The following is a 23,107-nucleotide window of genomic DNA, read 5'->3' on the forward strand; positions in this document are numbered from 1 at the left end:
TTATAAGCTCAGCCCGAAGAGCCAAGTGAGCTATAGGGATAATGAGGCATCCGACATCTGTCAACTTTTTCTGTATATCGCAACTTTTCATGAATGACTGAGCAGATTTTAAACAATGAAGTGAAGTGAGGAGGAATCATTTTGAGCGGGGCCCAAAAGGAGAAATAATATCCTTGTTTTGTAGGAATGGCTGGATTCAGTACCATTTCGGTCAAAGTTATCCCTGGATGAAGGGAAATCAAATTTTTGGCCGATTCAGTTTGTCTCCACTTCTTTTGCAAGAGTTCAGGTGTAACAATCAACCCTGCACCAATCACTTCAAATGATAAATGAAAACAACCTACAATTCACTTTAAAGGCTGTTTGTCTTGATTTTTCATAAATCCATATTTCAGTCTAAAATGATGTGATAATGTATATAATCTGTGGTATTCTGTCTATTGTGACACACAGACAACCATGACAGCTAGTCGTGCCCACATTGGCTAAGCCTGGTGAATATGTATATTTTGAATGGAAAACAAGGTCATTTGATGCGTGATATCAGTGTTATTTCAGTGATAATTTATATATACCTAAGAAGATATGCCTCCATATGTTTCTCCAATATTTACATACAATGAAAATTATTTGAAATTAAACCTTTGTACATAGATTATTCTTCACATGTTGATTAAGACAGTGAAATTCGAGTTTCCCTTTTTGTTTTTTTTTTTTTTTTTTTTTTGAAAAGGAAGTAACAACATGACAAGACCACATATAGTTATGTGAACAACCTTGTCTGATCTGAAATTATTCATACAAGAATGACCTGTTAATCACTACTTTGATCTAAATCTTTAATTGTGTGAAATTTGATGACAGTAAATGTGTAAATGACACGACTGATGGATACATTTAACATACATTTTCAGTGTACGTTACTGTGTTGTAGCATTTCACACTGGGAATACACTTATCAACAGTGCCTCGAAATTAGAAATCTTTAGGAAAAAGACTAACTTTTGTAATACTTCAACCTATTAACCATTAATGTAATACAGTTATATGATAGGAAAATCCTATTTTTAACCTATATTTGTGTATTTTCTATTGGAAATAATTCAAACATGTATAGAATTACTTTATAGGATGACACATTGGTGACATGTAGTATTGACCCTGAGTGTCCACAGGGGCTGAAATCATATTACTTCAGTTTTACTATCATTAATATCATAATTTAATTTTTCTGACACTTGCAAGCTACTTACTGTATACCCTGTAAACTTTCTATTCAATATTACTTATATCAGGTGACTGTCAAGGCTGCAAGGCCTCTTGTATATTTTTACTGATGAATTGGTGTTTTTTTTTTTTTTTTTTTTTTTTTTTTTTAGCAATTAGACCTTGATCCATTCAATTATTTTGTTAACATTACGGTTTTTGACACAGGTACACACTTTATGAATCTGAGTACATGTGTTATAGTGTGTTAATATCTCTGTTACAAAACAATTTTATTTCATTCAGAAACTGTTGAGCCCAAAATATGAAAAAAAAATTGATATCTGTAATATTGTGTCCATGTTATATTAAAATACAATTCTCAAAACAGTAATAACCAACCTGTATCCAGAGATATTTGTATGAGTATCATAAAATATAGCCGACACAATTCTACAATGTGGTTTTTTCCCACTAATTTTGATTTGTTTAAAAAGTTGCATTTTTTGTGTTTGAGTTTGGATAGAACTATATGTTTTTTGGGATAAGTTGAATAGTTCAATGTCAATAGAGTATTATGAGAACGGGATCCTAAATCTGCCTTCCACACTGCAGATATTGGTCAGTAACACTCGGGTGTCATAAGTATACCATAGTTGTGACCAGTCACCCAGTTTAACTTCTAGGCCACTGTAACAACATCATTGTGGGTGGGTAATCATTTCTTAAATTCAGAAAGTTGATTTGACCTTTAGGGATTTGGGGGTGGAAGGGTTGGGGGGGGGGGGGGGGAGGGGGCGGAAGGGCCATAAAAGGGGAAGTGTTAAGTGATTTCAGCAAAGTTGTTTTCTAAATAATGTCAGTCAATGCTGAAACTTCCCTGTATAAAACTATATATTACAGCTGAATTTGTCCTTCAACTTTATGACATAAGAGGTACATCTTCCTACACACTAGAGGTGTTTCTGCTGGGAATGCATAGATCAATGTTATGAAACAAATAAGTTGTGAACTGTTGTCTTATCAAATCAAGTTTTACTTGTCAGCAAATACCTGTGTAATGCAGGATTTTTTTTAATTTAGTCACTCAGAGTTAAAATTACGCATTTAGAATACTTATTTGTTGTTGTAGTCTTTATACATTGTGTTAACTACCATTAGAATCAAATTTTAAAGTACATGTGACCTCTCAAGATAAAGGTACAACACTGAAATAGGCTGTGTTTGTTAAATACCCAGTTAACTCCTTGTGAAGAAACACTACAGCAGTCATCATGTTGTGATTTGTTGTACCATTTTGGTAACTAATGTGCTGAGTCTGTTCACATGATATATTTTAGTGCTAGGTTGTTGAAAAGATATTTGATAGGATATGTCTATCTTTTTTTTTTTTTTTTTCAATACATTTCATCAGGTTGTTTCAAATTCTTATCAAACAGATGTGAATTTTGAAAAGAAAAGATATTGGCTGTGTGTATTATTTAACATTTAATTTCATTCAGCACAAGAGTGAAAAAAGAAAAAGTCCCAAACATTGTGATATAATACATTTTATAATGTATTTACTATTCTTGTTAAAGCCTTGTCACCTGCCTTGTTTGTATATCATACAAAACTATATTATGACCAAGATATGCATGTTTATAATAGTTTATAAACAAATTGTAAATCAATATTTAAAATATATTTAATATTTATAAAATACTATTTTGATTCACAGATGGTACCATTTATCACACACATATATATATTGGCTATGTATACTGCTTTATTGTTAATAAAATAATTTTTCAAATAGTTAAAATGGTTAAAATGAATCTGTACAGAAATATAGCGATCAGTTAAAGAAGGAAAACATATTTATAGAGTAATGAATATATCAGATAAATTTTGAAAGATTTATAGCTCACAAGGTCCGATGGACCAGTGAGCTTATGTCATGGCATAGTATTTGTCATCTGTCTGTCAACTTGAACAAATGAGTAGATATTGACCCAAAAAACGAATCATGTATAAATGCTAGGTCTTGAGGACAATTGAATTTATGCCATGGCTTGGCATTTGTTGTCTGTCTGTAAACTCAAACGACAGAGCAGGTTTTGACGAAATTTTGTCAGCAACAACCTTATTTTATTTTATAACATCATTCTTCCCTAGAAATTTCAAGGTTCTGTCAAAATTTCGTATGAAGAATTTGAGGGGAAAGGAAAATCATTTTTGTATAAACGGTTGGTCTTGGCACCCTTGGGTGGGAATAGAGAATAGAGCAAATTCTTTAAAATCCTTCTTCTTCCGTTTGCCTGTTGGTTCTGTTGTTGTATACTGTGTTCTCATGTAAGGATGTGACATTACTTAACTTGGAGAAGGTTTACATGGCAGGTGTCATAGATGAAGCATCTTCTGCAACACCTGGTCTTATTCAATTTTGATAATGTTGACATGTATTTTCTAAGCTAGAATTCTGTCCAAATAGGATTTAATCATCTCCAAGTGAAGGGAAATTAATTTTGTATAAACAATGGCTCTTGGCACCCTGGGGCTGGAGACAGGTGGTGCTCAATAGGGGAAAGAGAGCAAATTCTTCTTCTTCCCTAGAAATAAAAGGATTCTGTTCAAATTTGGTCTGAAGAATCTTGGGGACAGAGGGAACCAATTTTGCATAAAAGTGCTCCTTCGATGGAAGTGGTTGGTCCCAATTGGAGAAATACTGCAAATTGTTTAAATTCCTTCTTGACAAGGAATGCTAGGATTCTGTCCCAATTTCATCTAAATCATCCAAAGGTGTAAACCATGAAGTAAGACAGTCACAATTGATGATGTTAAGAAAACATATGCAAATATTTAATTAGTAATTAGCTTACCTAGCCAAGTGAGATTATACTGTGGTGAGGCATTTGTTATCAGTCTAGCATCAACTTACCACTTCAGTTAACTGCTTCTCAATAACTGAACAACCCAGGATACTGATATCAGGCCTGTAATATGCTGGAATGGAGGGCTACCAACTTTGTTTAAATGAATTACCTTTCATTGAAATAACTTTCAAGGGGCCAAATGTGTTAAAATCTTGAAAGGACCAAATAATCAAAAAGGCCCAGGGTACTGATATTAGGCCTGTAGCTTGTTGGGATAAAGGGCTACCAAGTTTGTTCAAATGAATGACATGACCTTGACCCACTTTCAAGGTCAAATCGGTAAAACGTATGAAAATCTTCTAACGACTTCTTTCCATTAACTGAAAGGCCCAGAGTACTGATATTGGACCTGTTGCATGCTGGATGAAGTGCTACCAAGTTTGTTCAAATGAATGTTATTTACCCACTTTCAAGGTCACAGGGGTCAAATGTGTTAAAGGTCTTGTAAAAACTTGTTATCAATAATCAAAAGGCCCAGAGTACTGATATTGGACCTGTTGCATGCTAGGATGAAGTGCTACCAAGTTTGTTCAAATGAATGACCTGGACCTAAAAACTTAGATTTTGAAATTTCACCAACAACATGCTGATATGATGGCTTCAACTGCACAACCATTAAACTTTCAACATCAGGAGGTAAACTGTTTCAATTCTTGACAGGTTGTTGAAACTTGTTCAGTCACCTTTTAATATTACACCGCACAATGTCAATTAACAAACTGGTGAGCGATGCAGGCCAATTTGGCCTCTCTTATTCTAGAACGTTGATATGTTCGTTAGGTACAGTTTTACCCCTACCTCGTTAATGACTAATCTGGATTAATGGATCCACCAAAGTCAACGCGAATCAAAACATAAAAACACGCGGTCGATAAACGTCGTGGGGATGACGAAAATTCCGTTTTAGACTAGTGTGTCTTGAAAGGATATTAATTGGACTTGATAGGAAGTAATCCCAGATTTGTTGTAAAATGTTTCCATGTGGTTTTCGTAACAAACGGACATACACTAATGACTTAGATGTCATTCCGATGTTAATCCCGTGACTTTCCTAATATGTGTAATAACTCGCTAATGGTTTCCTACAGACGCTGCGACACAAACAGTAATCGGTGGTATTCTGGATCAATAATTTCGGATTTATAACACCTGATGTTTAACATAGTGTCATCTAAGATTTTTTTTATCTTCTGATACAGGAGATGATTAAAACATTTTAGAATACGCAAAGTACTTCAATATAAAGTCGATATATCAAACTTTTATAGAAATTTTCAGAGAATTGATATGGCAAGACTTACTTGAGAATTATTAACCCTGTCGACACTGTCTTTAAACATAAAATTCTAGGATAATGTTCACAAGCCCAGGGATTTCCCAACAACCATCTGCATATCGATTAAACAAAAAATCCGACATTTGTGGAACTTGTCATGTGTGGAACGTAAGCTATTCTTATATGTGACCCAATGCAGCTGTTTGGTAACATCACCAAACGACAGATTACGTTGACATTCTGTTGGGGTTTATATCGTGTCAATATCGGTCTTTTGTAAGAAATAGTCATCAGATCAACAGTAGTTTAAAGGCGATTTAAAATTAACACGAAACAATGTTTCACTTGGTGTTTGCCAATTCTATTCCGCTTCGATAGACACTTGAACACTGGCATCACGCTCGCGCTAGATTGTTAGCATCGAAGGAGACCAATTGAGCATTTCAATAATCTTTCCAGACATCAAAATTAACCTACGTGTTGCAACGGGTTCCATTATTCTCTAATAAGCAACAAAGATCCATTCAAATGGACAATGAAGTAAACACGGGCTCTTCAACAGCAGCAGGTGAGTCAGAGTAGAACCTTTCACTCCAGGACAAGTCATTGAATAGAATCGTCTTCAAATCATTTCGCCTAGATATTTTGATGTGTTCGAGGTATTTCAAAATGGTTTTAATGATCGAAGGAAAGTGTCAGGAAAAGAGTCCCAAATTTAAAGTCACGGTGAATGGTACGGAATTGCTGTGAGTGGAATAGAACAACTTTATAGAAACAGTTAATAGGCGGACAGAAATCATCCAAATGGTTTTACAGGACAACAAAGAAAGATTGGCGTCATATCTGTAACTTTATATTGGAATAACGGTTTGTCCATTTATTATATGTACATTTATCTATTTGTTGACGATTTCATTTCGCCATGAACTGATAAGTCCTAAAGCTACACAGAGTAGTCAATATAGTATTTAATGTTGGATATGTAATCACAGCTATATATCCCTCTAGCTTTGTTTGTCAAACTAACGTAAACATTTACAGCGTGAGAGAATGTTCTCTTGGATCACACATTTATAATAACAGCGTGAGAGAATGTTCTCTTAGATCACACATTTACAATAACAGCGTGAGAGAATGTATTCTTAGATCACACATTTACAATAACAGTGTGAGAGAATGCTCTCTAATATCACACATTTATAATAACAGCGTTAGAGAATGTTCTCTTAGATCACACATTTATAATAACAGTGTGAGAGAATGTTCTCTTAGATCACACATTTATAATAACAGTGTGAGAGAATGTTCTCTTAAATCACACATTTATAATAACGGCGTGAGAGAATGTTCTCTTAGATCACACATTTATAATAACAGTGTGAGAGAATGATCACACATTTATAATAACGGCGTGAGAGAATGTTCTCTTAGATCACACATTTATAATAACAGTGTGAGAGAATGCTCTCTTAGATCACACATTTATAATAACAGCGTGAGAGAATGTTCTCTTAAATCACACATTTATAATAACGGCGTGAGAGAATGTTCTCTTAAATCACACATTTATAATAACGGCGTGAGAGAATGTTCTCTTAAATCACACATTTATAATAACGGCGTGAGAGAATGTTCTCTTAAATCACACATTTATAATAACAGTGTGAGAGAATGTTCTCTTAGATCACACATTTATAATAACACTAAAAGTTTGATCGTGTGAGTCAGATTTATCAATATTCTTTCATTAAGTTTGTTCATGTTGCTCAGGTAATTAGCCTTATAAAAGAAGACTTCGATATTAGATGCCAGAGACCACTGCTGTGTAATTGATCGGATGTGGCGTGTATCACTATAGGAGTTTTGTGTCATTCTGTGTGCGGACCTATGTCCTGAACGGTTAACAGGTAGGTAGTTTATTGTTTTATTGGTTGAAGATTTTAAACAATGAAGACATTTAACAAATGAATTTTGTTTGGCGACACATTTCTGGTGATAAAAGGGACAAGTTCTGATGAATAGAAACGTTTTAGAATTATTGAATGATTGGTCTTAATGTGATCAATATATTGCTTAGATGGTAAACCATATACGTTAACAAATGTTCATAACATACAAGCAAACTGTGTGTATTTTTACAATATCTCAAGTCAAAATACACAGTATATACTGCCGAGTGAGTTGTATTATCACTGCAGGTTGAAGAGACCAGAACCAACATGGGATGTTCACATTCCGTACGAGTAGCAATCAAACCTGGTAGCTCAGATACAGGAACAAAATTTGTCACTGATAAACAGCGGACTATTATCAAAAACACTTGGAAAAAGATGTGTAACAATATAACAGGCCATGGAATAAAGGTCTTTCTTCGAATATTTCAACTTCATCCGAATGTCAAACAGTTGTTCCCTTGCAGGGACAAGGAAGGGGACGACCTGCTACGAGATCAAAATTTCAAGGGACATGCCTCCAGATTCATGCAAGCTGTAGGAGCGGCTGTGGACAACATTGACCATATAGAAGAGGTTTTAACGCCACTTCTTCTCGGCCTCGGACGGCAACATATCAACTTTACTGGATTCAAGAACGAGTACTTTGACGTTTTTACCGAGGCAATGATGTATACGTGGCACGAGGAACTACAGGACAAGTTTACAGACGAGACGAGTATTGCCTGGGCAACAATATTTGCATTCATTATGAGAAAACTCAAAGAAGGGCACGCTGAAGCCTTAGATAATAGAGGTATGGCAGAACATTACATGGAAATCTGAAGTAAACCGTTAACTTCGCCATATTTCACATGAATTCGAACAGTTTCAAACTCGAATCTTATCGTTTAATTGACAAAGCACTTTAAGAGACAATTTGTGTATATTAAGGATACTTTATTTGTTCAAAATCTAGGCCACTACATATCCTTTTTCGTCGGTCACTCTCTACTGAATTTACACGACATAAACTGGACCAGCTAAGACATATTATTCTGAATAATTTATAGTTAATATGACAATTTAAATTTTCTTTTTTGACATGTTAAAGTAATCTTATATTGTTATATATCGCACTTGATTCAGTATTTCAGTATATATATATATGTATGCTGTAATTACAGCTATATCACGATTTGATTAGACAGAAACTGATAGCTGATGAACTTACAACACAAATACAACGTTATGGAATACTCAATGCAAGTTTATGGTAGCATTTGAATCGGAATGAAAAATGTCTTGCTCCTTGTGAATTATCAGATGATGGGTTGTTTAAATCAACTTTCGTCCGTCACTCCGTTCATTCCTAAATAATGTTTGTTACCACTATTTCGTGAAAAGAGCTGAGTCCTTCTCAAATTCTCATGCGGAGGTTCCGTAAGGTGTGTGTGGTATGTGGTACTTAATGAAACTGATCGAAACATCAAACCGGTGGATTGTTGGATTCTTACCGCTTTACAAGTAGTTTGTTATTGTTATTTATTTGTTAGATGGATAATTTCTGTGTTATCATGACGTCACAATCCCAGCTATAGGAATATTGATTCCATTGTTATTATTCTAATAAAATTTGATCAGGACAATATCACGATCTCTTCATGCATCATAGCAACAGATCATTTTGACCCTTTGGATCAGTTGACCTAAAATGAAATTAGAGTAGAAAGAACTTAGAAAGTAACCTGTATAGCTATTTCGTCCACTTGGGGCCTTATCAGGGATGCTAAGGGTTCTAATGTAAGAACTTGAAGAATAATTCTTAACTTCATATAAAGGTTTTGAGCAAATTGACTGGCTGACGGCCATCTTTGATTTTAACAGGTAATTAACGTTTTTAAGAAATATTAATGGATTTTTTTTTCGATTCAAGAGGAAAGTAAGGGGTAAAGGGAACATGACCAAATAAGACACGATTGTGGCCTCCGAGATCCGTCTTTTATTACTTGTTCTGGTTACGTACAAGGGCACAACACTGCTAACATGTTACCTGAATTATATTTACATTTCACATTATTTCATCTATATTAAAATGTTTACGTAGGATTTTGTCAGACGTCAGAACAACATTAAGTCATTTTTCATTCTTATATATCACAGAATATGCTTTACTCTTCGTATTGCGAGTGGTTAGCTCGCCCTCGTTAATTAACAATATTGCTACATCGTCTTGTGTTCCTCCAGCAATATATTTGCAAAGCGTTTCTCTCTCCTAGGTGTTTCATGTTTGTTTCTGATCAAATAGTTTTTATGATTTTGTGGTTCTCGATTGTTCGTGATTTCAAAAAATACCAATGATGTGCAATGAATAGACAAAAAATATTTCAACAAAAAGTAAGTTTATTTACAGGAGAAACAATATAAAAGCGATATCTACTTATCATATAAAATTTCTGTTCAGATTCAGCTGGTCTTCCAATCTAACGATTTCCCTGCAAAATAGCCATAAAAATATAGTACAGCAAATTCGCACATATACTGTTAATAAAAAATAACAGTTTCCTATATCAAAAAAATCACATATTGCTTAACCATTGATAAAATTGGGGTAATTATCTTATGGACAAATGAATAATACTGAAGTAACGAAAAAAAATCGAACGGAAAGTAGTATAGCCTCATCAAGCTAGTTGTGTGATCTACGTGTCTGGAAACTCGAGATATCGTCTATATTTTATTTTTCAAACTATCATGTCCAATATCTAATCATCACATTTTCAGCGGTTATACAATTTTGAAATCAAGAAAGCACAACATTACAGTGGGATTAAACTACACTGCAGCCTTAAAGTGCTTATTGATGACATATGTTTATTGTTGATGTATACTAATCATATACTAAGTAAATAACATGGATTGAGTGTATGTTATATAACCTTGTGTAGTCAATCTAATAAAATTACAATAAACTTAATCATAGCACTGTGCCGATTTTCATAATGTGGTCTTTTTTCTAAAGATTATATCGCTTACAATGTAAGTAAGTGTCGGCAATGCTGACTTACCACTGGATGTTGTACATTTATTATAATTCACGAAAAAAATACACAAAAGCATGAACATACATTTATTGAGAGCTGTAACCTGTGTAAACACATTTTTATCCATACGCTGAGCTTAATTGCTTATTGTAGTTTTGAAATTAATTTCACATCAGAAAATTGAATTATGAGACAGGGAAATAGTTTTATTTCACGGATACATGGTTACTAGGATATACTTACTGGACATCCACATTCCTTACAAACATCACATACACCAGAGTTCTTCAGGACTGTTGATTCATAGAACTTAGTCACCTGGTTACCTGTTTTGTAAATAATTTAAATCACATTTTCATTTATATCGTTTTTCAATAAAAATACCTCTTTTTTCGTTTATAACAGCAAATTCTTGATGATTTAAGAATTGATTTATGCAAGTACAATTACAGAATGCCACTTGGTACACTGAATACCAAATCAGCACATCAGTCGTGTTGCAGAAGGCCAGTCAGTAACCATATTGTTAGAAAAACATTACATACAACACTGTCGGTATACCATCTGAACATGTAATATGTTTATTGTAATAATAATATTGATTAAATCAATCTAAAACCCGATATCTTACAGCATGTTTAAACATCACACCAGGGCGGTCAGTTGAAAGTTGATGACATTGAAACCTATGTAATTTTACAGTATAGGTAGGTTTTCTTTGTTAAAGTTTGTACAAATGACCCTCTACAGGTGTTATATCTTACTTGGCTCATAGTAGTCATATACTCTGATTGGAGCAGGCTTGGACTTGGCGACCTGGTCCGTCCTGATGGCGTCCATAGTCACACACAGGGGAGAAGTTGTAATCTACAAGAGAGAAATATTATTTCATATCAGAATAGCGACCAGTAAACATCGAAAATGTATTATTACATCTATATCTAATCCTACATGGACTGAATGCAAATTATTCTGACTGTCTATCGACTTTGGAGTCGAAAACGCCCCATATATCACTTGTACATTTATGCCATTGTGTTGTGTCATTATTATTACTAATCCGGAGTGGAAATTTTATCGTTGAATTTGGTTATTTAGAATGTTTAACACTTTCATCATAAAATAAATTGTAAAAGTTTGACGAAATGGTCTGTTAACCAGGTTCACCTAGACGCCTTTAAAATGAGCATAAAGTTTTTCTTAACTATATTGATCCGTTATTTCAATACAAGTGTTTTCTCAATAGACCAGGTATTTCATTGCTATGATAACTCAGTATTTGCATTTAACGGAATTCTTGCGTTTTACAAGATAATAGCGATTATGGTGAATCATGCAACGAAAGTATATTTAAACAATATGTACCATACATGTTTAGAAAAAAATCCAAATGTTTCATACCTCGTCGAAATACAGAATGACTTTGCGATTTTCCGTCTCGGTCTTTTTTAGAGTAGGGAGTTTTTCGATGCTCTCCACATCAGGGGCAAAACCGGTTGGAACACCAAGTTCCTGTACGGCCATTCCACTGGCTCCAGACTTAAGCCATCTGTAACCCCATTCAATCGAATTCGAGACAGTGTAGCGTAATTATTTCACCTGTACCAACTGGCCATTCGGAACAAGTCGGCCTTGTCAGGCAAGTCATATTAGTACAGGCAATAGTCAAATTAAACAGACAGTAAACAGACTTAAGATGCAGTGCATGCATGTGACCAATGATCAGATGTATCCAGACATATCTATATCTAGTGCAATTTTGAAATTTTGTTTTGTATTTAAAACAAATTTAATTACCTGTTATATTTCTAAGGACTAGATTGGTAAGGATCAGTTCTTACTTTGTGCAGGAGCGGACCTTTAGAGAGTTGAGTGATTCTTCGATGATAGTTACATCAACCTCAAACGATGGGGCTTCGACCTCTTGCTCAACGTTGAAGAAAACAGACACCTGAAACAAACTTCCTACATGTAGCATTGCTAACGTCAACACGACACTGACATAAACGACGCTAATTTGATTTTGTATGCTAAACGTAATGCAGTTGAGATTTCAGCCTATTGTCACAGCTTTTGAAACTAGCCATTACTAACGATCCTAGCTTTCTGATTGGTGGAAATATTCCAACGGATTCTCAGTGACACCTGGTGGCAGTTGTATGCTATAAACAATGCTGCCTTCTTTCAAAACCGTGTCATGCATGCATACTGTCACTGTTACAGTAAAAACTTAACAAAATTGACAGACTAGGTACTAATGAAAATATCCAGTTTGAGATTTACGTACAGATTTCAAATTTGGCCGTTGGTATTCATCCTTTATAAAAGTGTTTGACTATTTTACATGTAATGGAATATATCTCACATTTAACGTTACAAATATATATGTTTAAAGTTTCAGTAAGTGAAGTACTTTGATTATATTTCCTCTAGAGAAACAAAATCGACTAACCTCGACTAAGCCCATTCCACTTCCGGATCCGGTTACAGTCACTTGGCTTGGTATTGATGGAAGCTGAAAAGATTTTTTTTCCCCCTTAAAGTGTTTCACATGCACAAACAAACTTAACGTATATATACCCTTGTTAACATAAACGAGGATTAAACAATACTGAAATAACAGAATAAATCAGATGTCGCTTTTATCTATATATGAATGTAGTGCATGCTTGATGTTCTAACTCTAGCTAGTCCTGTTCTTATGACGTCATCATTAAGTTATGACCTTAAACTTCCTTAGACAGGTACCATCCCTTGCCATACCCCTTGTCCTCGCCATGTATTATAAAATTTATTAAACAAATATATATTTATTGCGATACAGTGTAACCCAGTTACCAAGGTAACCAAATTTTCGAAAAGAAAATCCAACACACTTGCATGCACATCTACATATGGTCTTTAATATCTCTGCTTAATTTCATTGCATTTGGTTCCCAAGTGTAGGAGAATCATATGTCTTATTTGGTTACTCTCTCAACCAAAGGACATCGAAAAAAATAACATTGTAATAACAATTCTTCAAAGCCCTTACATAATCAGAATAATCGGACAATATATGTTTCCATACTAAAGTTCTGGAAACACATGAGATGTCAAATTGTATGCTCGTATATATTACACCTTTTGACCAAGTTTCATATAAACTGACCTGGGGACGGAGGATTTTTGGCTATTACACATAAACCTTTGTATATTGACTTGACATAGCAAGCAAACTATATATTAAAGATTACCTACATGCACATTTGCGCATTGTCCCTAACATTCCTGTCTGGTGTCCTTGTTATTTGTTCACAAGCTTAGGAGTTTTCCATACAATTTTGTTTTGTACAGATAGACAAGCCGATTCCGGTGTAACCCTTATACTAATTCCACATACCCCATATGAATGGAAACACATTGCATATATCATGTTTAATGCATACATAGTGTTATGAAAACGAGTTAAAGTTCAATAGATATAACCTTCGTTTATCGTCGTGGTATCATATGTATAGAAAGAAAACAACACTTATATTATTATCTCTGTTCGAAGTGAACAACATTGATGAATACATCTAAACACCTGGAGCCACTCACTTCTAAGGATTGAAGAACCAGTGCGTTCTGTCTTGTTACATTGAACGTGTGTGTAACTTGTCCGGCTGTGATTCCGATGTGCATGTTGAAGTGTTCAGAAAAGCCAATACGAGCGAATTCAGAGAGGGATTGTAGTGCTATCACAGTGTCCTGAAAAATATAGGAAGATGTCATTGGTTACCGAATAAGGAAGCGTAACACTAGATAATTACAGGACAATCATTGGTCTCATGAACAACTAAACAGTATGTCCATTTTAGATAAGAGCATAACACAGAAAATTCAAAGATTTAGGACATAAGGAATGTAATGATTTTATCACTATTGTTATCACGAACAAATTATCTGACAACATTTTAAAAACCAAAATTACTTCACGTGTCTCAGTAGATCAATTTTGATTTATCTTTACATCTCCCCACAGTTAAATACTGACCTGAGTGGACGAAAATCCACCATTTGGGTTTCTCTGCTTTGAAATCCATTTCATGAATTGAAGTCCTTCTGTAAACTGACTGTTTTGAGCAAAAACCAGCAGACCATATGACGTCATCTCAATATCCACGGGCTTGGACTGTTGATGGGGCGGTGACCAGTAGTTGCCAGTATGAGGAGCTGCGGCTGATTCTGGTTCATGCCAATGGCTCATACCGTCTGTGAAAATATCAATATTTTGCAATGAATGTGTTCTAAAATGAAGTTTAAGAGAAAGATTTTTTTTAAATATGTCGTTGGAGATCCCGATAAAAAATACCCAGATATATGAAAGGAATAGAATTACCCGATAGGAACACCATAAGCTATAACATGTATTCAATTAACTATTTCTTTTTACAGCGATAATGAGCACTGCATATGGAACAAGAAATGGTCGTTGTGTAATTGTACTTAATTCTTTTCGGCAATATCATTCTAGTGACCATTGACCTAACAGAGTCGTCAAAAGTAGACAACATAATTTTCGGATCACATTTTTTTTTTTTTCAAGTTTTAGTTTCCACGATAGTCTTGAAAAGAAGTAGTTATCTCGCAGAGATCCATACATCATTCCCTCAACTATTGATAGAAGGAAAAGTGAAATCATAACAAACCTTTCGTGATTGCAGAGGTCATGAGTTTTTGGAAAACTGTTGCAGATGCTGAACTTTTCGCCAATGTTAAAGCATAGCTGCAAATTGATAGGCCATAAGGATCTGTCATGTGGGCTATTTCTGCCTCTAGATATGTCTGGGCTTTACTGGCTGCCGACTGTATTCTCATGTGCACACTCTGTATTAGATTTAAAAAATAAGATGCATATATAATGGTAGATCTTTTTATGAAAGTACTCCAAAAAATATATCTTCGAAAAAAATTTCTGAGAGGTAGTGTCACAACGGACAAGTTACATTACTACTGAGTACTTCGGAAGAATCTGGACAACATCTATGACCTTAATCAATTATTACTTTAAGTTGATATTTATTTAGATAAAAAAAAAACATGAACATTTTATCAAATTTCAGTTTTGGGTAGTACTTACACCTGGCAAGTCACTATTTTCCAGTAAGGCAATGAGGACGAATGCTGTCAGGGACGCGCCTGAGGCTGATCCACCCTAAATATAAAAGCAGATAGGGGGTATTTCATGAAAATAAATTGGCATGTAAGATTCAACTACATAATTATACTGTTTCTATTTCTCGGTGCCATTATCAAATACGATTAAACATATCAAAGAAACGAAACTCACTACTTCCCATGTTAAAATTTTCAGCATGGTGAATGTTTCCTGTTTAAGAAAAATGCCGATTTTTCGTTTCGCAGTTAAACACATTTTGTATCCTTACAATCCATAATACTGCACGGATTTGTGATTGGAATGGAAAATAGATTTTTCATATGGGTTTTGGGTACAAAAAGAAACATACCTGCATATTCTTATGAATGATGCGACCAGGTTCTGGGAAAGAGCCATTGGCGGTCTGACGATTTATGATCCAGTCGATGGGCCTGGTTAAGACGTCATCGTCGATGAAGATGTGACGTTTCGCCTGGTGGAAGGACTTTATGACAAACGCAGTTAGCCACATGCTTCCAGAGGCGTCACTGTCTCCAAAAGCGCTGAACGACCCATCCTTGTGTTGAAAAGTCAGTTCACGTTGGTATCCTACAAACATGTATGTAGGATCTTATACAGGCTAAGTTAAAAAATGTGTAACCTAAATACGGGTTCAAATCCCATAAAACTATTTTAAACTTTTTTATTACATACGGAATCCTTTTAAAGATGTTCTACTCTGAGAAGAAGAAAAAAAATCTACTATTAAACGTTTTTCTGATGGCAATGATTTGAAAGGCTTGATCTTAGAAAGTAGACTAAAAGAAACAAACAAAAACAAAAAACAAAAACAAAATTAATTTTAAAAAAAAGCAAAAAAACAAATTTGCTGCACTTCTTTTATCCAGTATTGGCACCAGAACATGTATAACAGAAAGTCATTTTTACTTAATGTTATTGTTTTCTGAATAACAGATATTCCCTGTAATTTGCGCGGCAACACGTTTAAAAATGAATGTTTGTCTTTTATTATAAGATAAGGGTATGATGTTTGGATTTTAAGGGAAAAAACAACGCAACAAATGCTAAATTTCATTAGTTTTAACGAACTTTAAAAAGGCATAGCAACTAAAAGATCCAAAATTACCTGAATCTTTTAGTTGACTATCATTTAATATTAACCTTTTCAATACGTTCTATTTGGATAAAGAAACTTTAGATAACAAAGTGTATTAGACATATTATGTTGGAATTCTTTTTAAATTGAATTATGTCTTACTTCCGGTCAAAACATCAGCGGAGTACATCCTGAACATATTTAACCTAATAAGCAATATGTGGAGAATAATAATTATTCGTTATCCATATGTTTGCAGATAAAAGTGCAGAAAAAAAACAATTTCCACCAAATATAAAAAACAATATAATTATAAATACTATAGACGAACTACATTCCGAGAAACAATAACATTTGCACACAAGAAGTGGGATTATTTTTATTAAAACATCAATGGTTGATTATATCGTCATTAAATGAAACGCTAATTCCTTTTTTCCCTTTAATCTGAGAGCGCGACAATGCCAGTATGAATTATAGATATGCCTAATGTCAATGGCGCAATTAGAACAGAAACAACACTACCTTTCTCCATAAAAGTGATCGCTTTCTCCTCAATGCTTGATGTCAGTTGGTGCGTATCAGTGAGGTAGTTTGTTACAAATACATCAGGTGCGAAACCCAACATAGTCTGTTCTCCACATCCGGTGGGCATGCGCAAAAGTTTGTCCAGCCCATTAACCGTTGGTCCCATTAAATCGCCTAAATAAAAATATTGATTATTCACCTTAAAAGTACATATTAGAATATATATTTATTAATAATATGAGTATAGTTTTACATACTGAAGCTATATATTCCTGATAAAATTAGAAAAACAATCTTACCAATTGCAGACACTCGTACTCTCTGCGAACCAGCTACGACTCCAGCTGGTAGTGTGACGTCAACTGTCTCAGCAAAGTGGGTGTTGTGTTTCAGGTCAACCAGCATCGGTATGTTGTACTCTTTTGGAACACCTTCAGGCTAATCAAAGAGATACTCATCTAAAGATAGGGTTGTACACAACATCCATTACAAAAAACACAGTTTCTAGATTCATAAACAAAATCACTTGACAGATTAACCTCATTTTTGGAAGATTTCTTGTCATTCTACACAAATCTTTACTGTGTTTACTCAGACGTATATAACAGTAACCTGACTCGTTCAGGACAATACCAAGACGTGCCACATGTTCTATGTCCTGGACGGTGCCCTTGAAAATGATGCTTTTATGAAATAATCAGGTTTAAACTCTATCATTCGTAATGTGAAATAGGCATTTCAACAAACGAATGAATTTTGATATCTTTAATTTCCTCAGGCTAAATACGTGTTCTAAAATCTCACGTTAATGTTGACTTTCTGAAGCTGTGGTATACACAGACTCTCGTGAATGTTGTAACAGTTCTAATGTTCCTTATGATTGGTATGATGAAGTCACCATACATTCCTGACTTACATGGTACCAGTTGATTGGATGTAACCAAATTCCCTTTTCAATACATAAATTATCATATTCGATCAATTTTCCTTTACAAACGTTCCTTCTTTTCTTCCAACCTAAACCTTTACTGAGAACTGTCTCGATAAATCCAGTTTAAATCATCAGACTACTTACCTCAGTAAGAAGCTGTCGCCTAACAGCGTCGGCCGCCAGAGTAGATATTTTTAGATCAAGAATCAAGCTGTCGCCTAACAGCGTCGGCCGCCAGAAGCTGTCGCCTAACAGCGTCGGCCGCCAGAGTAGATATTTTTAGATCATCAGACACTTACCTCAATAAGAAGCTGTCGCCTAACAGCGTCGGCCGCCAGAGTAGATATTTTTAGATCATCAGACACTTACCTCAATAAGAAGCTGTCGCCTAACAGCGTCGGCCGCCAGAGTAGATATTTTTAGATCATCAGACTACGTACCTCAGTAAGAAGCTGTCGCCTAACAGCGTCGGCCGCCAGAGTAGATATTTTTAGATCATCAGACACTTACCTCAATAAGAAGCTGTCGCCTAACAGCGTCGGCCGCCAGAGTAGACTGTGCCTTGACATTTATACTTGCTGTTCCAAGACCAGAAGGGACCACAGGGAAAAATACAGACTTTGATCCACCGGCTGTCACCTGAGAGAAATCAAACTTGTGCAAATTTTCTCCCAAATCATGATATATTTGTAGCGATTTATACGGAACATCTTCTTCATTTATGATAATTCGATAAGTCTTGCAAGGGAAACTACACGAAAAGTCGTAAGTGAAGGCTGTATTATTCTAATACTAATATCCGACTACAAGATATTTCAAATAATCATTATAAGAAAGTCTTGAAAATTTATTTTTCGATCATGTCCATATCTATGGCAAGAGTCCAAATTTGAATTCTCGTCAATCCATTTATATTTATGCACGTGTATTACACAGTATATAAGTGGGAGACTTTTGCATTGAATGAGTTGTTAGGTGTAAATGTAGGACGAGCAGACAAGGGGTAACTATTTGGATGGGTTTAGTTATATTTGGCAGTTAAGTTACAGGTAAGGTATACTACTTACGTGTACAGTCTTTGTTGTTGTCTGGGAGATATATGTTTCTGTGCCTTGTTGATCGAATACAACATTCACCAAGTCATTGCTCTTTTCTAATGTGACAACAACCTTTAATAAAAGATCGTGTATCATTGAAATTAAATGAAAATGAGTTGAGATTTCAATATGGCTGATCAGTTATCATAACTCGCTAGTAACCGATCAATCACATACTTAACATTTTTTTCTTCATTTCAGTCATCTCAAACAAAAGTGACCTATAACCTTTCATCAGCTCATATCTTGTTTAAATACTGCACATTAATAGGTCTCAAATACAAAGTGTATGTTTAAAACTGATGAGTCACCCTGATACTAGAAGTTGTAGAAGTAGAGGGTAATCATTGCCACCTTTCTAGCCTGAGCTAGTGGGGATTTCTCTTCAGTTAAGTGATGGAGTGTCTGGCTAGAATCAAAGGTCACTATAGCCTCACCGGAAACAGTAATGATGATGGAGGTGAAAACAAGAAAAAGAAAAATACAAGCTCAAGACCTCATTCGAACCATATCACCTAGGAGCGGAGGTGTTTATGACTCTTTCCAATTATATCTGTATGTATTAATTATTGCATCAAAATCCAAAATCAAATTATAAAAAAGAAATAAACATGTTCATTTCTAAGTCAAAATAAAAACCAATCACTCCTTCATTTTCTAGATAAAATCAACAACGACTGCACAATAGGTTTCATTTCTTGAAACGATATAAAAATATCATATAGGCCTATTAGCTGTCTAGGCATTTAAACATGTCCTTCATGATATGCTTCGTGATTGGGACTAGCTCTAAGCATTGACAAAACAACCAATATGTCTAGCACACTCGTGATCGTGTTCTCGTCCATGCTTACGAACAGGGTTAAAGTTAACCACCAGAATTTATCAGAAAAGCTAACTCTATACTAGCCAATGTTGTTTCGTATCAAATTTTTCACAAGCTTTCAATTAATTTATTGTTATCCTATATATAAGTGTCTACCAAAAATGAAAAGTATTTCAAACGTCCGTTTGATAAATCCTGTCAGAAACTCGATCTCGGAAGTTCTTGGTGGTAGGTCTACTGAAAATGAAATAAAATTTCAAACTTCCGGTTTCCAAACTTAGTCTGAAATCAGTTGAAATATGTATGATCATCTATGCACAGATATCTTCCATTTAATAATTGAAAATAATTTAGCATCTGGTTAGTTATGTCCTTATCGCAAAGTAACTAGTGCACAAGAAACTTAGAAAGTATGAACAAAGGGAGATAAATCAAACCTTTAAGATGATACGATTTTTCTTCCAAACAGAAAAGAAGCGTAATAATATCTGCATTAAATAATTCCAAGTTGTCATTTAAAACACGACATTTTATAACATATTTGCGATTTTTGTTTTTTGTTTTTTCTCCTTGTCTTACATCTATTACTTCATGAACCAATTTCTAAACACATTCGTCTCCATTCGTCGGTGAGACGATACCCGGAGACGGGAGGAGTCACGGAGACGGAAAACCTGTCAACCAACCAACAGTTGACAGAACACTAACGTTCGTCAGTGAGACGATACCAGGAGACGGGAGAAGTCACGGAGACGAAAAACCCGTCAACAAACTGACCAACACCTGATAGGGGTGATGGCTATAACGCTCACAGAGTCTATAAACTGTGTAATGTTATTGTCAGCGAAAATTTTACAATTTGTTTAGGAATTCGGGATATACTAGGGCATCTCTGATATACTAACATCCATATCCATGGTCATGTAGTTAAAGACATTAGCCTGCAGCACAAGTTGCTCTCCTCTCACAACAGAGTAAGGTAATGTAAGGCTCACAAAGAAAGGTCTGAAGGCTTCAACCTGCAAATGATTCCATACACATTAATCACGGAAAATATCATACGGAAAAGGATATAATAATATCGTTATAGAATACCACAGTATCACAAAGCTTACTAAAAACTAGCCACACTTCAAAAACATTGTTTTTATTTACCATTATTTTTTCATCTGTGCTAGTTTTGTATATCAGTGTTACAATATTTCCATTTCACGTAAAGACAATACACATGGCTGCTAAATATGATGTCAAGACGAATATAACTAAATATTAATCCCTAAAAATTTGTTCGACTATTAGAATGCCGAAATATAACCACAAGAAATATTTTTTCTCATCACAGCTTCCAATAAGAATTACAGTGACTGAATATATTTCTTGGAAATGATTTAATTAGCTGTTTTTGTACTTAATAAACGGTCTGGGTTACTTTGGAACGGGGTCTCCTCTCATAAGTAGGTGTTTGCGACAATGAACATAATGTGGGAGAACCATCATATATATATATATACATACATATATAAAGCAATACGCCAGTACTCAATTTGCACGTTTCGAAATGAACTTGCCTTTGCACTTGTTGGTGCGATTCCTAAGCCACTCTTGGTGTTGACAGCAAAAGCACTAGCAACCCATGACGTTATCGTATCCGGAATTGTGGCAGCGATAGTGACATGGCCGTCAGGTCTATAGATACACAAAAATGGAGAAATACAATGTATTACCCAAACATTGGTATCATTACTTGAAGACTTGTTTGACTGAATACTTTATGCGGTTAAGAAAAATTATCAATGAATTCGCTTTGTTAATGCTTTGGAATTCCATATAAAAAGATCAGGTTAAATTCATTTTTAAGACAAGAGCCTAAATAGATCATTCTTATATTTGATATGAAAAAACTATGTTTATACAATAATATTGATAAGAAGGTTGCAGTGCAGGGTATGCATAGGGTAGGCAAGAAGGAAATCAGAAGGAAAGCAATTAAATATAAGGGAGAAAAAGTAAACGTGCTGCTGGAAAAAAGCTGTGAGAAACAAAATCCTCCCTTCCAACTAGAACAGCAAACTATCATTCTTACCATGCATTATCTGAATACAACTTGCTGTTAATTATGGTTTGTGAATTGAATCCGTTTGGTGTCAATGATAGTGCATGACTTGAACCAGGACTTTAAACGTTTCACGACTATAGGTTTTTAAATTCCAGTCCATGACTTTCATACGTTTCGCGACTCCACAGTGTTTAAGTTCCTGTTACGGTTCATGTTTATAACGTTTCGCGATTAAGTTAATGTTCGATCATCAAATATTTCCTCGATTCCAAAACATTTTTAACGGTGATGTATGACAATACAAAAACCATCGCGAAATTTTTATGTTTCGGTGACTAAGTCGATAGGTAGTTATTTTGTTCTATTCGATGACAGATCAGTTCTATATGTGTCATCACCTTTTGTCCCTGTCATAATTTTATTTTGAAAAAAATGTATGGAATATTCAAAGATCAAATGATTTATATCACTTAAATCTCTTCAACTGACGGTTACAATATAATAACGCTGCGGCATAGGTTTCCAAAAAATAAACTTTTACCCAACAGTTTCATTGAACCAGAGCCACGTTTCTGGAAAATCGGAGCGAATTGTCTCCACCTCTTTCAGCATGGATGACACTCCCATACCACCAGCGGACGCAGAATTAGCCATTCCAGAACCGGAACCGGAAGGGACCATTCCAGCCATACTTTCAAAACCACCTCCTGCGCCGCCTGCCATCATACCCGGAGCCAAACCAGCGGCCGTAGGAAACATGTCTTGAAATAAATCAAAGTTCTAAATTGCTTCATTATAATTCTGGTTACGGAATGGTGTCATGCATCGAAATCAGCACGTCCTCTATTATGACATAGCAAACAAACGCTAGGGTGAACATCATAATCCAACATCGGTTACAGAGGTCGCCGCCAGGTGCAATAAGCATACAGAATAACGGAAATTCCATAAGTAGATTTATAAACCGTTCAATTAAGGCAGTACTATAGAGCTATGATCTTTGTGTATGTGTGTAATCTATTACGTCTCTTGAAGCGGTCTACTATGCGTCTTACTGT

The 23,107-nt window shown here is 35.0% G+C and overlaps 2 protein-coding genes across 2 annotated transcripts in view; one reads left to right on the top strand and one right to left on the bottom strand.

Moving 5' to 3' along the window:
• The first annotated feature begins 7,616 nt into the window (after positions 1-7,616).
• LOC132543180 (neuroglobin-like) lies at positions 7,617-8,174 on the top strand. Its single transcript, XM_060206648.1, has one exon. It carries the CDS (start codon positions 7,617-7,619, stop codon positions 8,172-8,174), a length of 558 nt encoding a protein of 185 aa, XP_060062631.1.
• A 1,561-nt stretch (positions 8,175-9,735) lies between these two features.
• Positions 9,736-23,107, bottom strand: part of LOC132543150 (CD109 antigen-like) — a 39,108-nt gene continuing 25,736 nt past the window's right edge. Inside the window, exons 19-35 of the mRNA XM_060206616.1 lie at positions 21,562-21,679; positions 20,899-21,012; positions 19,138-19,239; positions 18,581-18,709; positions 17,439-17,577; positions 17,137-17,313; positions 15,865-16,103; positions 15,477-15,551; positions 15,046-15,223; positions 14,391-14,608; positions 13,955-14,104; positions 12,825-12,887; positions 12,214-12,323; positions 11,774-11,921; positions 11,137-11,239; positions 10,616-10,698; positions 9,736-9,823 (exon numbers count right to left, since the gene is read on the bottom strand). Of these exons, the coding sequence (XP_060062599.1) occupies positions 9,812-9,823; positions 10,616-10,698; positions 11,137-11,239; positions 11,774-11,921; positions 12,214-12,323; positions 12,825-12,887; positions 13,955-14,104; positions 14,391-14,608; positions 15,046-15,223; positions 15,477-15,551; positions 15,865-16,103; positions 17,137-17,313; positions 17,439-17,577; positions 18,581-18,709; positions 19,138-19,239; positions 20,899-21,012; positions 21,562-21,679 (2,158 nt within the window). The 3' untranslated portion in view covers positions 9,736-9,811. The remainder of the gene's footprint in view (positions 9,824-10,615; positions 10,699-11,136; positions 11,240-11,773; positions 11,922-12,213; positions 12,324-12,824; positions 12,888-13,954; positions 14,105-14,390; positions 14,609-15,045; positions 15,224-15,476; positions 15,552-15,864; positions 16,104-17,136; positions 17,314-17,438; positions 17,578-18,580; positions 18,710-19,137; positions 19,240-20,898; positions 21,013-21,561; positions 21,680-23,107) is intronic.

This window comes from Ylistrum balloti, unplaced genomic scaffold, assembly GCF_031769215.1.
Source record: "Ylistrum balloti isolate Yb309-2 unplaced genomic scaffold, AGI_CSIRO_Ybal_v1 Utg369742, whole genome shotgun sequence".
NCBI lineage: Eukaryota > Metazoa > Mollusca > Bivalvia > Pectinida > Pectinidae > Ylistrum > Ylistrum balloti.